The 14581-nt window shown below is 50.7% G+C and overlaps 1 protein-coding gene across 1 annotated transcript in view; it reads right to left on the bottom strand.

The window, feature by feature from the left end:
- Positions 1 to 14581, bottom strand: part of LOC104375031 (phosphofurin acidic cluster sorting protein 2-like) — an 82008-nt gene that overhangs the window by 11384 nt on the left and 56043 nt on the right. The window contains exons 2-9 of the mRNA XM_086630613.1: positions 11078 to 11165; positions 3976 to 4065; positions 3486 to 3611; positions 3135 to 3297; positions 2886 to 2965; positions 1781 to 1861; positions 926 to 985; positions 130 to 281 (exon numbers count right to left, since the gene is read on the bottom strand). Of these exons, the coding sequence (XP_086486739.1) occupies positions 130 to 281; positions 926 to 985; positions 1781 to 1861; positions 2886 to 2965; positions 3135 to 3297; positions 3486 to 3611; positions 3976 to 4065; positions 11078 to 11165 (840 nt within the window). The remainder of the gene's footprint in view (positions 1 to 129; positions 282 to 925; positions 986 to 1780; positions 1862 to 2885; positions 2966 to 3134; positions 3298 to 3485; positions 3612 to 3975; positions 4066 to 11077; positions 11166 to 14581) is intronic.

Genomic DNA, 14581 nt, shown 5'->3' with positions numbered 1-14581 from the left:
CTGATAGAAGATGGTGATGGGAGCGGAGACAAGACAATGCCTGCTTTAGCCCAAGGAACAGAAAAATGTCAGAGGGCGTTTCTCCAGGTCCCATAGACTGTGCTGTCAATGACACCCTGCAGCCCTTACCTCAGGGTGGGCTTGGGCGTGCTGTGCACACTCTCATTGTCCTCAATCTCCGGGCCGCTGTCACTGTTGTTGCACTCTTCCAGGCTGTCATAGAGTAAGCCCAGATCTTCCTCCACCTCCTGGGTCTGGTCTACCGGGTCAGAGTCCAGGACCTGTGGGACCAAGCCCAGAGGGCAATGAAGAGATATGGAGTCACCTGCATCCCAGGCCGGCACGTACAAGCTCCCTCCCAGCCACGAGGTACACCACAACACTGTTTCTACCTCAGGGAGCCAAATCCAGGCTGTGGAAGACGCAAGTGATGCTGTCATTGGGCCAAAGAAAGGTGCAATGAGCATGACATCCAAAGGAGTTTCAGATACTCATAATACTTGCTAGGAGTTAAGACACCTGGAGGGACCTCCACTGTCTATGCTGCACACTCCATGCAGGCTCCCAGCCAAGGCCAGCTATGCCCAGGCTGATATTAGCCTGCTCTCAGTCATGAACAGGATTGTGCCTGCAATGCCATCTCCTGGGGCAGAGCCAGTGTGTGACAGCACTCTTCTTCCTCTGGCCCCTCTCCCCAACAGGAAAGTGTTTTTGATTTGATCATGAGGCTCAGAGCTGCCTTCTTGAGGCAGAAGGCTTTGGAAAAGCCAAGGCCTAGTCTGTGTCATGTCTCACACCACCTTTGGTGACACCCCTGAGCACCTGCAGCTCATGCCTTGTGCTTCCAGTGAATGGGAACCAGCAGTCTAACACCTACACATTTGAAGGAGACACTGCCAGGTGGAGCAGCTTTCCTGCTTCTTACCTCCTCCGTCACTTTAAACCTCTTCAGCAGAGCCACAAATTTCTGCTTGAAGTTTGGTTGCTAAAACAAAACAAAGGAAGAAAAAAGATCAGCAAATCTACCAAACCACTTTCCAAGATGACTAATGTACAGACCACAGTTGCTCTCTTTAACATGCCATTGGCATCTTTCTGGGTCCATAGGCCCAAGGTCAGCTATGATGTCTCTTGCTCTTTAAATTGCTGTAGGATTTGGAATAAATCTGGGACACTGCAAGAAGCCACTGTATCTGAGCATGAGAGAGGGTGCAAGAACTCAGACTCTCTCTGCTACAGGCCGGAATAGCACTTTCTCTCCATTTAAATCTCTTTCTCCCAGATCATCTCGTCAAGAATACTGCCTTCAAGCAAGAAAGACAGGCAACAAACTCAGGAAGAGGATGCCCAGGGATCTGCAGGGCTGAAGCAGATCAGGACAAGGAGATGGTTGGAGAGCAGAGGGTTGGCAGGGCAACTCCCCCCTTCTACTGACAGGCAGAGGAGGTGCTAATGGTTCACCATTCCTTGCATCAACTTTCCCCTTCCTCAGGGTGGGAAGAGAAGCGACCATATCGCAGCAGCAAGTCAAAAACTGTGCTGCCACATATCATCAATGATACAGGCTAAACACAGTACAGACTACAAGCACGGGTAAAGCTCTGAGCAGTAAGCTAACTCATAATGGCAAGAGGTTTGCCCCTTTTTCTCAGAGCCAAGGGCTCTCTCTCCTGCTCTACACCACTGCCAGCATCCCCCTCAAACCCTCCTCGCTCCCTGCAGGGAGCGGAGGAAGTGAATCCTTCCATCCTTTTGATCACGTTGTAAATGCTGATGTTACTCTGGTCATTGATGTTGTTCGGATCATTTTCCTCCTAGCCTTCTTGGTTTTCCTCAAGTCATCCTCTTCATCAAACAGATCCTGCAGGCAAAAGGTCACAGTACATCAGAGCAACTCAGACTGCAGGGAGCAGCACCTCCTAGAAGTTCCCCTGCCCCACACTTGCCCCACATTTTGAAGTCTTTGGTCCACTCTGCTCCCAGAGTCTTGCTTCTCAACTTCTCCCACCTCTCTCCATGCAGCTCCTTCTCCCTCCTTAGCACTGTCCCCAACAGGCCTTCTTCCCCAGTGCCTTTGCCCTCAGGCCCCTCCAGGGGCACATGAAACAGCATGATTCAGAAGAGAGACAGCAGCTTTCTGCAACAGTCCTTGCTACAACCTAAAACTCTTCTCTCTGTGCTCACCAGCCTCCCTGTAACCCATGTGTTGCTCTCCTGCTCTTCTCTCTCCAGAGTTAGCTCAGAGGGCACAGCACCTGAGCTCACACAAAATGTTCTTCCAGGGATCAGCCTCAACAATACACACACCTCCCAGGAACATGAGGCCCTGATGTGTCAACCCAGCCCAATGGGACAGGTAATGCAGAGAACCCTGAACAGGGATTTGTCCTTGTGCTTGATCAGCAGGCTACCACAAGTCATTTTTGGCCTCAAGTGTAGGCACCACAACAAGAGGACAGCAAACAGCAGCAGTATAGCTCATCACAGGGCTGGGATGGTCTGTCACCTCCGACCATTTTCAGACCAAGACTGTACTTCTTCCTAAAATCTCTGTTCTCTCTCAGAGAGAGGGCAGCCTCTGGCCTGTTATCACAGGGAGATGGGAGAGAATCATTGTGCAAGGTAGAGGGGGCTCAGCAGGGGTTTTATGCTGCAGACCAGACAGCTTCAAGAACATATGGGTGAGACCTATGGCTCTCCAAAGTCCCTTGCCCCACCACGGACTTGACAGCAGCTGTCAGGTATTGTGGCTCTCTACTCTCTGAAATCATGACAAATGTTTACAAGGGAGATAAGAGGGCTCAGGGTGATCAAGACCCTCAGCTCCTGACTCTTGCCCCATAAATGGGACCAGGACATAAGCCACTCTGCCAGGCCTCCCTTACCTGACCCTGCACAGCATCATCACTGGCCTCCTGCTCTGAGGAGAAGCTGTCATCCTCTTCTTCAGAGTAGTTATCAATGTCTGGGGAGCGATCTGAAAGCAGACAGTGCAGATGCCACAACTAAGCCTGATGCTTGTCATGACTCCAGTAAAATGACAGGAATTGCAGGCAGGCACTTGGGGACACACTCCGTTACCCATGTCCTGTCCCAAACGCTTGCCTTCAGATCTGTGATGAGCGCCAACACACCTGAAGCTTTGATTTTAGGACCTGAGGGGACACTCCCGTCCTCATGGTCAATGGGCTGACTGGACAAAGAGTAGATGCTGATTTCAGCCACTCGGATGTTCACGTCCTTCATGTTGCTGTGGAGGCCCAGAAGCTGCCCGCCGTCTGTCGGGTGCTGCATCACCTAGGCAGACAGACAAGCCCCTTGTCAGGGTGACACAATAGCAGCTGGCAGCCCACCCCCTGTCTCATAGCTAACCAACAAGCCAAAGCACTCACAGCACCGAGCGTCTGCCAGCCGGCCCAGCTCCCTTCCCAGTACGGGCACAGGGAGGTCATGTAAAGCTCCCCTCTGTTCCCAGCAATCTGTACCTCGGCCATGTTAATGATGCCCACTGCAAGGGTCTTGTAGCCCAGGATTGTGCGGTTCTTGTATCTCTTCCTCCGCTGCAGCATGATCTGCAGTTTGTTGCCATCTCTCTTGAGAAAGTGTGGGTACTGGTGAAAGGAAACACAGGGAAGATAGCAGCATGAGGGCAGGGCTCAGCATGACACACAGGTAGAAAACACTTCCTCAGTGCTGATGTACAGCAGGACCTGACCTGCTGAGCTTTGAGGTGCCCCTCAAAGGCCACCTGCACTCTGCTTCATCCTCCAAATCCACATTGCCCAGCAAAACAACCCCTGGAGCAATGGAGCAGCTGGTCAGCAGCAGGAATCTGTGCTGTTATGATCTGAGCATGGGCAACCACAGGAGGCCCCTCCTCAGAGGCTGTCCCCTTCATGCTGAGGCCCCCAAAGCCATGCTTACTGAGAAATGCCAGGCGAGGGGAGCATCAGGGGACCAGGTAATGCAAGGTACCTGCAGTGAGAAGGTCAACTCCAGCTCGGTCTCCATCAGGCCACCAGGTGGAAGGATGTATTCATTTGATCTCAGGACTCTCTTTGAACCCTACAAGATCGGTAGAAGCACACACTGGAGTGTCTCGGCCACAGACTCCACCAGATCACACACACAAGTCAATGGTGTTCACAGTCCACAAAGAAAGAGCCAGTGCCTTGACTGTTCTGTTCCACCTTGCAGAGCCACCTTACACACACCAACCAATGCTTCCCAAAAGCCTGCAGTTTCTCCTGAGCTGACAAAGGCCTCTTCTCCTTGCCCACCTGCCAGGGAGCACTTGCTTTTCCCAAGCCTGCTCTGCTTAATCTAACTCCTTGCACCTGGAGCCCATCAGACACTGCGGAGGGGGACACTGCTCGAGCCAGAGGGAGCCACGCATACAGCACCAGGAGGGGAAGGAAAGGGTCCCAACACACTGCCTAGCCATTCCTGGGTCCTGCAGCACAGCTCTGCCTCCCAGCAGACAGGCCCGGTGCAGACCCCTGCCCAAGCACAGATGGCAGGATGGCTCTGCTGGGACCATGGCAGGATGTCCCAGGGGAACAGGGGTCCTCCCACTTGCCCAGCTTGTCTCTCGAAAACTCCTTCCAATCTTTCCCTCGGGCAACAGCCCTTATCTCTCCACATACACAAATGTTTTTTTGCCCCAGGAGGGCAGTAAATGTGGCACTCTAACCATGTGCCCACTTCACCTCTTTCCTTTACTTCTGTCCTAGCTTTACTATCCCTACAGCCTGACCGTTGATGAATGACTTGGAGGATGAAAAACGCTCTCTGCATGCACCAGGCTCTCTTGGTTGCAGGGTGGCACAACTCACAGACCCATGCCCACTGGCTGTGTCCCTGCGGGGCTGTGGGATCAGCTCCAAGTATAAAATAGCCTGTAGTGGTTCCTCACTCTCTCCTGCCTCCCTGTGAATGGGCCAGCAAGCTGAGACATTGACTTAGGGAGGCAACAGAACAGGCCAGTGCAGCTGTTCTTGCAAATCAGTTATCGCTGCTTTTGTGAGCACTCCTTAGTTTAAACTGTGGGCTAGTGAGCCCATGGGTCAAAGCTAACCAAATAGGCATAGCAGTCCAAAGGAAACAGGATCCACCTCATATATGTTACCCCTTTCCAGGACCTCATTGCATTCCCATACCCTTTCCAGCTTGATTCTGACAGATGTCGTGGCCAGCAGGATCCTAAGTTGGCCATAGTCACAGACCCTTCAGAAATGTAGACAAATCCTAGATTTGGCTAAGGTTAGAGCCTTGGCGAGGTTGGAGCCCCAGCTCTTCTTCTCCACTGCAAATGAGACAGCAGCCCCAGAAGTCATTGCAGGAGCATGCTGGTGGCACCGTAAAGGAGGCCATGGCTACATCCCCGCTGCAATCAAAGAGAACGGCAATGGGAACAGGCATGTTTCCGCACCCAGCAAACACCAAGGAAGCTTTCTGATGGGAACTTCAGCAGGATCCAGCAAGCCTGGGTGCCACTGACTTAACTCCTTTCTTGCACTTCCATTGCTGGTGTTGCCCATGCTAGCAAGAAACACCAAACAACCTATAGAGGGGGGCAAGAAAGGCCTCCACACTTTGCAGTGATGCAGCATTACAGCTCCCACTGATACTTGAGCAAAGACAAGCTCTAGCAAAACCCTCCTTGGTTTTCAAGAGGCCCAGTCTGAGCTGCCTGCAACGTTGATCCCAGCAACTGTGCCAGGAGTGAGGCTTTCCTGTGAAAGGTCTTCCTAAAACCAAAGAGAGGAGGTAGAGCTTATCCCCTTCACATCTGTGAGCTTTCCTGGCCAAGAATGCACTCACTCTTCCTTCCTGAACTCTTCTTTAATATGAGATGATGGTTGGTCACTATGACAGTGGCCATTTACTTTAGCACATTTACCATTTGCTGTTTGTTGCAGAGAGACTATCCACCTAAGATTTGTTCTTTCATCAAAACACACATACTGGTGCAATTATTTTTCTGGACGATGCTATTTCTGGGGATAGAGTTACCGCAAAGGAAAGGTGAGGACAGCCTGGGTAGCATATCCAGTGAGTGAAGGTTTCATAAACATTGGCGTCCTGTTTGTCACTGTCATTTACCACTACAGAAGTGACACACTCAGCTCCAAACCTAAGCTCTGGCCCTCAGTCAAACGCTGGTGTACATCCATATGGCATTGCAAGGACTGGGACAAAGGCTGGTTCATTATCACAGCACAAGCAGAAGGGAGCAGCAGTGGAGCTCAGAGACCTGTAAACACCAGCACTTTTCAGGTCCGGGCCAGTTCTTTATGGGTGCAATGACCTGGCAGGCTGCACCCTGGCTGAGCTCAAGCCCTAGGCGATACGTGGCCTGTGAGGTCACATGAAGGGAGAGAGATCATCATGTCTAAGCTCAGCCACAGGACCAGTTCCCAGGGCACCATGGAGCATAGCACTTGGGACAAGGGGTAGAAAAAGGGCTAGATATTGTCCTGCAAATGGGTGAGGCACAGTCCTCTCTGCAAGGTAAAGCCACTACCTACAGTTCAAGTTCAGCCTGCAAGGTACGCTAGGTTTCATTAAATGGATGGCTCTCACATATCTAGTAGGAAACACTGAGCACCTTCAGAAGTAAACCATGACCCAGCAGAAGCCATTGTTCCAATTAAACAGATTAGAAACTAGCACCTGGGGGCTGCTACCTGCCTATCAGCAACAGGGAGTTAAGAACAATTTGCCATTTCTAGTAAGGTCAACACAAACCTCATGAGGTTAGATAAAGGCAAAAGCAAAGTCCTTCCCTAGGACATCCCATGACTTTGCTGCCTGGGAAGAAGCCCAGGCAGCAGAACAGACTCAGCAGAAAGGGACAGGGGGAATCCTAGAGAACATCAAGGTACCCCTACATCAGCAGCATGCCGTGTTGCAGCAATGACACCAATCTCAGCCTCAGAGAATGTGCAAGCAGAGAAAAGGGATTCCTCCACTCTATTCAGCACTGGTGACACCACAACTGGATTCCAGTGCTGGTTTAGGCTCCTCAGTACGAGACAGGCATTGACAGACTGAAGCAAGCTCAGCAGAAGACATTAGGATGGTCAGGGGCTGGAGCACAGGACATACAAGGAGAGCCCAAGTAAGCTGGGTTTGTTTAGCTGGAAAAAGAGAGGGTGAAGGGGTACTTTAGTGCTGTCTACAGACACTTAGCAGGAGAGTGCAGAAAAAACATAACTGAACTCCTCTCAGAGATGCACAGGGACAGAGTGAGAGGCAATGGGGATGAACCAGAACATGGGAAACTACCATTAGATGTTGGGATTATTTTTTTTTCTCTATGAGTGCAGTCAAACCTTGGGACAGGACACAGGAAGACTGAGGATTCTTCGTCTCTTGAGAAATTCAAATCTCAACTGGACATGGCCTTGAGTACCTGACGTAGCTCAGCTATTCTGCAATTCGAGTCATGGCAGGCAAGACCAATTTCTCAGCAAAGCAGTTGAGTGTCACCATCAGTACTACAGGAAAACTTAATATCCGACTGTTACAGTGAAGATCACGGATGAAAAACACTGCCAAAGGAGTGAAAAGCAATAGGGAGAGGTTGTGGTCACAGATATTCAGTACCTAATAGACTGAAAACATACACTAGTATAGCTTACACTACTATACACAGGTGTGTACTACACTACTACACTACTATACACAGGTGTACAATGCCCAGATTTGGTTTGCAATGTATGATCCCCAATTTCAGGTATAAATCTGTCCTGATGGGTCTTGTGTAAAATGCAGTGTTGAGGCTATAAGTGCATACTAAACCTGGAAAAGGAGAGAGAACTAACACAACAGAGAGACCACCTTAAGGCAGACAGCAAAGCACTACTCAGAATTCAAGCTAAAGGTGCATTTTGGGAGAGAATAGCCCACTAAATGTCATCTGCAAATTTATATGTTTAGGGGATAGCTGGGAGTGGAAAATTCTCAAATGGTTGCAAAAAGATTAGAAACAAAGCATGAGTGAGGTGTAGACAGAAAATTCTGCATGTAACTTCCATGCGTAGCAAAAAGGAGCAAAAAATCCAAGTTCCTGCAGGGAGCAGGGCTGGGGCAGCAGGCAGGCCTGGCAGAGGCAAACAAGTTTTCTTAGCCTGGCACACATTCTGGTCCACTATGTATGGGCTGCCAGCATCATCCCCCTACAGCAGCACCAAGTGTTGAACCTGAGTCACCAGCCACATCCTGCAAGCAGCTGCAAGAGGATCCTCATCCCTCCCACAGCACCTGCCACGGGAGCTAAAAGTTCTGGGAGCACTGGGGCTTATTTTCTTTTTTCTTTGATAGTTTTCTCTATTCATAGCTCAAGTCTGGGTGTTTTTTGCCAAGAGGGAGCACATTTCCCTTCACACCATAATCAGTTACACCACAAAGACAGGTACCTGCACCTTTATGGAGCTGAGCCAGGCACATTTGAATCTCTTAAAGCCATGCTGAACAATATACAGAAGGAAACATTCTGACATCTCCAGTCTGTTAAATAACGAGGGACAAAGGTTTAAAAACCACTCAAGTGATATGAGAGTAAGTCCCTTTTTCACAGCAGTTTAGACTTTATCTCACTGGAAGCCACTGAACATTAAATATTCAAATCACCTCTGGGAAATGGGTATGCTCTGTAGACACAGAAAGCTCCCTTAGTCCTTCGACAGAGGTCTTTTCAGATGAAGTCTAGACAGGCTTATGCTATCCTTTGGGTCACGTACATTCATCGAGCAGATTGCCTCCAGTGCTGGGGCTGTTGTCTTCGTGCCAGCCCCACTCAAGCAGGGTCAGAGCTTTGTTTCCATGAAATTTGCCTTTCAGAGCTGCAACTTCCTGACAGGCAACTTCCTTAAGCCAACAGAACTACTACTGAAATGAGAGAAAATATATCTCCCTTTTCCACTAGTCCCCAGCTGCCCCCTTGGGAACTTGCAGGTCCTCCACAAATTACATGCATCAGCTGTTTCCATCTGAAAGATGGAGATGGCAACGCCTGCTGGGCAGCCTTCAAACAGCTTCTTGCTAGCATGACTCATCATCACCTAGGAGAGGAGCAGGAGGGATGGATCCATCTGAGGCCATTCTGTAGGCAGGCTCTGCTGAAGCTGCCTATAGCTTCCATTTGCCTTCCAGGAAGGCTCAGCAATCCCAGACCCTGCCAAGGCGGCTGATCAGGCAGGTAGAAACAGCCCACAAGGCTGAGGCACACAAGTCCACCCCACTCCCACAATGAGTGATAAGCCACAGGGTAATGGGAGCAGAAGCATTCTTCTCCAGTTTCCTTCAGCTTTGCAGGGAGCCTTCACCAGCATGCAGCCTTGGGTACGTGGCCATGCAGAGAAGAGGTGACCATGTTTAGATTAAAATCCTGAATGCAGCCTCTGTTCCTTGGCAGGGAAAGAAGCCCTGCAGTGAAGAGCACCTCTGGCCTCAAACAGTCATTGCTGAGGCCTGTTAATTTATTTTGCCAACAGGGAGCAAGGTTCGCCTGTGGCAGGGACAGGGACAATCTGTTTGAAAAACCTGGAGTCACACTGTGCAGTCTCTTCCACAGTCTCATGTCTGCAGTGCATGAGAGAGGGGGCAGCTGAGGACACATATGCTCAACACATGGCAGCCCTGGCATAAAGGGGGCTGCACAGGAGCCCAAAGTTCCCCAGTCCAGAGAAGCACAGACAGCTTGGGCCGACAGCATAGGAGATAACAGGAGCGAAGGACCAGCCTAGCCCTCCCAGCCATGTGGGACCCACAGTCCTCAGTTGGCTCCGAGCCCTCCAGTCCTGTGCAGGTGGCACCTGTGGCCCAGCCGTGATTGTTCCCGCATTTCCGGGGGCCAGGCAGCTCTCTCCTGCCCAGGTTGTTCCCTTGCTAAAGCCTGCACCAAAGGGGCACAAATCACAGAGGTCTCAGGGCTGAAAGCCCAGTGCTTTCAGCTCTCCTGAATGGCACCATACACACAGTGATGGAAAGACCAGCAAAGTGGGACACTGACCCATAGCATATGGACCACAGCATCCTCCTGCTGTCTTGGCCCTGGGTTTCACACATTTTGCTTTCAGTTCCTTCTATGCAAATGAATCGCGTCTGCCATGAAGGCAAACCCCAGCTCCCAGAGCTCCACTAATACTGCAGCTTCCAGTACTAATCCAGGATTTAGATCTTAATGTGTGCTGCACAAAGAGCTCTGTGGGAGCACAAAGCTTCCGAGCTCCCGCCTCACGGTGCTTTCAATGGAATCAGAAGCTTTTATGCCAGCTGACAAGAACGAAGGAAGGACACCAGCATCCCGGCTGGGTCAGGGGAGCTGTGGCGAGGACAGCATACTCAAGAGGCATCTTTTCTTCCATGCTGTCCTTTGGCAGGGGGAAAGGATGTGCCTGCACCCACAGGGACCCATCTCTTCACCACCAGCTGCAGAGAGGGAGTGGGGAGGATCGCGCATATCAGGATGGGGGCAAACTCCCTCTCTCCTTGGTGACAAAGATCTTCTCCCCACCCCTCTCTGGTTTAGAACAGGGGCACCAGGCCTAGTGGGGATGCACAGAGAAAGGGAAGGGACCATAGAGGCAGCAGTGAGATCACACAGGGTGCAAATGTCAGCAGAAGTCATGCACAGAGCTGCTGATCCCTTGCACCCTTCTCTTCCCACCCTTCACTGCTCAAGGAGGCAATCCGGATTGAGGGCACCGCCAGAAACCACCCAGCGCTGAGCCTGTCTAAAGGGTCGGGAACAGCGGGGTAGGGAATGCCAAACTCCAAACAGCAGGTTGAGAGAAGAGCCTTGGCTGAGGCAGGCAGGGAAGCAAGACACACTCTGTTCCAGTAGAGAGGCCTAACCAAATTCATCTCTGATATGAACCAGCATCAGGCGGCTTGCTGCTGTCCCTGGGGCATCATTTCCACCTGCCTGGGAGCCAAAATCTCCCTAAGGGTGCTAACCACGACAGAAGCAGCAGATTGGCACAAGGCAAGGGACATGCAGACTAGCACGTCACAGGGGGCACAAGGATGGGCTTGCTGCCATCAGGCAGCAGTAAGGAGAGGAGCCTACCTGAATCTTCACAGCGATAAGCACAGAGCTCAGCTCTTTGTCCAGCTCTTTCAGCACCGTGAGCTTCTTCAGGCGCAGACTGCAGAGCCTGTAAGACAGAGAGAATGGGACACATTCAGGCACCACCATCCCTGGGGCCCTGTCACATGGTACCCGGTGCTCAGAAGGCAGCCTGGATGCTTGGCCCAGCCACAGGCACAAGCTTGGCCGAGGAACACTGGCATTCATGCGCCACCGAGACAGCCCATTGGGGAAAAAAGGAAAGAAGGAAAATTAACAGAGCTAAAGCAGGCTTAAGGGATTAGCATGTGACAGGAAGCCCAACAGCAGGCCATGTGGTAAAGAGATCCCTGCCTATGCATGGCTGTTGCCAGCTCTGCTTAAATCTACCTTGGCCACAGCACTGTTTATTTATAAACCAAAGCACTTAAATCCACTCTTATCCTGGACTTAGTTAAGGCAAATGTTCTCATGCAGACATTATAACTCAGCTCTTCTCTTGCACACTGCCACGCAGAGCTGACTTGGGAAGGTGGGAAGCAGCAGCCCTGCAGGAAGCCTCATACAGCAGAGCCACCCTGACAATCTCAAACCCTGGGGACTCAGCACAGTAAGCGGCACTTCCAGGCAAAACCCACCACAGAGCCTGAGGCTGAGTGAGAAGAGCTACTTTTGCTGCTCAAAGGATCAGTCGGTGCCTGTGAGACAGCCAGCCACCCCGACCTCCTGCCTAGGAGCCTGCAGCAGGACACCCACGGACTACCTGCGAGGAACTACGTGTCAGGGAGCACAGGCCAGACATGTTTTTACAACAAGCAACACCAGCGCTTTCGTGTTTTGCAAGCTATCCTCTGTTCCACGCTCAAAATCTGCATTGCCGCAGTCAGTGGTACCCAGGACCTTTGTGGATATCAGTGTGCTGTACCTGAGATTTAGGCCACCCTTCCTGGAGAACAGATGGGCTGCTACCAAATACCCTTCTGTCTGTCACACTGTGCTCTCCAAGGGCCAAAGCTATTTTTCTCTGCTTTTTTTTTTAGAAGGAAAGAAAACCTGCTCTTGCGATGCTAATGTATAGCAACCGTGTAGAACAGCCCAGAGGTGGAGCGATATTGGAAAGGGAAGGACAGCCAGCCATACTGCAGGACAGGTTTAGGGCTTAGCAAGCACTCACCTTCCACCACATTCCTGCCCTCCCTGATAGAATGATTTTAGCTTGCGCAGAAGGTTTGCTGGACTGTGACTGCAACCCTGCTGCTCTGTCCTTTGTGTGTGGATAGCAGGGCATGGGGGTGACCAGAAGTCAGGAAGCTGGGAGTGCAGGCAAGCTCTGCCTGCCTCTTTGTCAGATGGCCCGGATTCCTTCAGTCAAAGCCCAGGGCTACAGCTCCCTAAGCCCTCATACCCTTTGCACCCTCACACTGCAATCAGTGACCTCATCTCTGTCCACCCTTCCCCTCTGAGCCTCTGTTTCTGGGAAGGGAGAAATCTTGTCATCTAGGGCAGGCTTCTTGCTCCCTAGAAATACTTAGGCAAGGTTAGGAGTGAGCTGCGGGGAGTGTGGCTAAAGACAAGGTGGCCACCTCTAGGGCAGGGAGGGTAGGACTGGATGCTGGCCAGAAAGATGGGGTACAGCAACCACACCGGATGTACTAAGGAAAAACTTGCTAAGTTAACCAACATCATCAGTAGCCAGTGCTAACTTTGACTGTCCCTAGTCCCTAGACAAGCCACAGAGAGGAATGAGGCATGAATGTGTAAGCCAAGGACAGAACATCTACTCAAATTTTCCATACAGCACTGCTCTAGTTGAGATAATTACCTGCATGGAAGTTATCCCCAAAAGATTAAAACTTCCACAAGGATATCCATTCTTAATTTGAGGATATTGAAAGATTATAATTCTACCTGGCAGCTGTTCTCACTATAAAACCAGGCTCCTTATTCAAACTAATCCACTCATTAGCTCTTCATGCTTCTCTCTGAGGCACTCCTGGAGTCCCATCAGTACCTGGTATTTTTCCTTGGTGAAGAGTATGTGCATACTGGTCAGCTCTGCCCACTTGGGCAGCTCTTTTATCTCTCATAAGGCACTTTAAAGCTTTTTTCTACTCTTTCTACCTCTCCCCAGTTTTTAAGATCTCTTTTACGCAGTGGGCGACCCTATTCTCTGACCCCGGTCCTGCCCATACCACATGCAGGAAGGTGGTTACCCCCTTCCACCCTCTGCTCTGCCCCCCCACCAGCACTCAAAGATCTCACCAGCTCAGGTATAGCTTGCTCTCTGCAACTGCAACCCTTTCTCAAAACAGTGCCTTCTAAAATACCACTACCCTTCCCGCAGGGATTAGCACGCATGTTCTGGAGTCTAAATGTACTTATTTGCAGCACAGGAGCACGCAATTATTAAAAGAGTGCTCCCTAGCAGCTTGGCTGTGCCTAATGACCCTCTTTTGATCTGTTACTTAACCCATCCCTGCGCCACCCAGATTTGTGTCACCATTAGGAATTTAGCACCAGTACTAGACAGCAGTGGGTCTCACATGAATCCCTGCAGATCTCTGTAGGACAGGATTGATCCACAGTGATCAAAACGGTATGCCTCTCTGAACACTTCAGACAAATCCCACAGCTTGTCCAGAGGCAAACGTCCAGTGGCCAATCCCCATGGTCTTGTCCAGAACTGATCACTGTGTGATGCTCCCAAGTCACTGGACTTTTTGATAGATAAGTTATGAATCTGGAACTGCTTGCTCATATAATTAAACAGAATAAGTAGTATCTGCTCTTGAGCTGTGGAACTACTGCAAGAACTCCTCTATATCAAGTTGTGGCGAACATGACTGTGCAACACTGACAGTAACAGTGACTGACAGCAACAAAGAAAATGAGCTCCAACAGGGCAGTCTGACAGCCTCCTGGAACTTCAGTACTCCTACACTCACTATTGGTCGTTTACTGGTGAGAGGTACTCACTATTTCCTGGTATTATCTTCAAAAATGCTGCCTTTTCTCCATCGCTAACTGGGATGGTCAGTCAGCCAAAAATCCCCTTTCCTGACCATGACTTTTTAAACATGCAACAAAGTAAAGCAGCTCCTACTTTTCACTGACTCCGCTCTACCTCCTTATTCGACCTGGTAGCAAGCACAAGCACACATCTCACCACCGCTGCTGGCTGAGGAGGCAACAGGAGTGGAGCTCATGTACACACCCATCCATCACTGCCACCGCCCCCAGTTAAGATGATGGCAATGAAAAGGAGCACATGCACATAGACACAAATATGGCACTAATCATTCTTATCCAGCTGGACTGAGTTGAGATAATGAACTACTAATTAACTACTCAACTCAAGGTACCAACCCTGCCCACAAGAGGCAGGCCATTTCCTCCTGGCTGCGGAAGATGCAACAGCGTCCCTGGTGCCGCAGCCCAGGCTGGTGAGCAACAACTGGTGACCCCGACGTGATACATCGATGAGACCCTGGGAAGCCCTGGGAA

This window comes from Tauraco erythrolophus, chromosome 2 (genome assembly GCF_009769465.1).
Source record: "Tauraco erythrolophus isolate bTauEry1 chromosome 2, bTauEry1.pri, whole genome shotgun sequence".
Taxonomy (NCBI): Eukaryota; Metazoa; Chordata; class Aves; order Musophagiformes; family Musophagidae; genus Tauraco; species Tauraco erythrolophus.
This window is presented reverse-complemented; position numbering and strand designations above follow the sequence as displayed.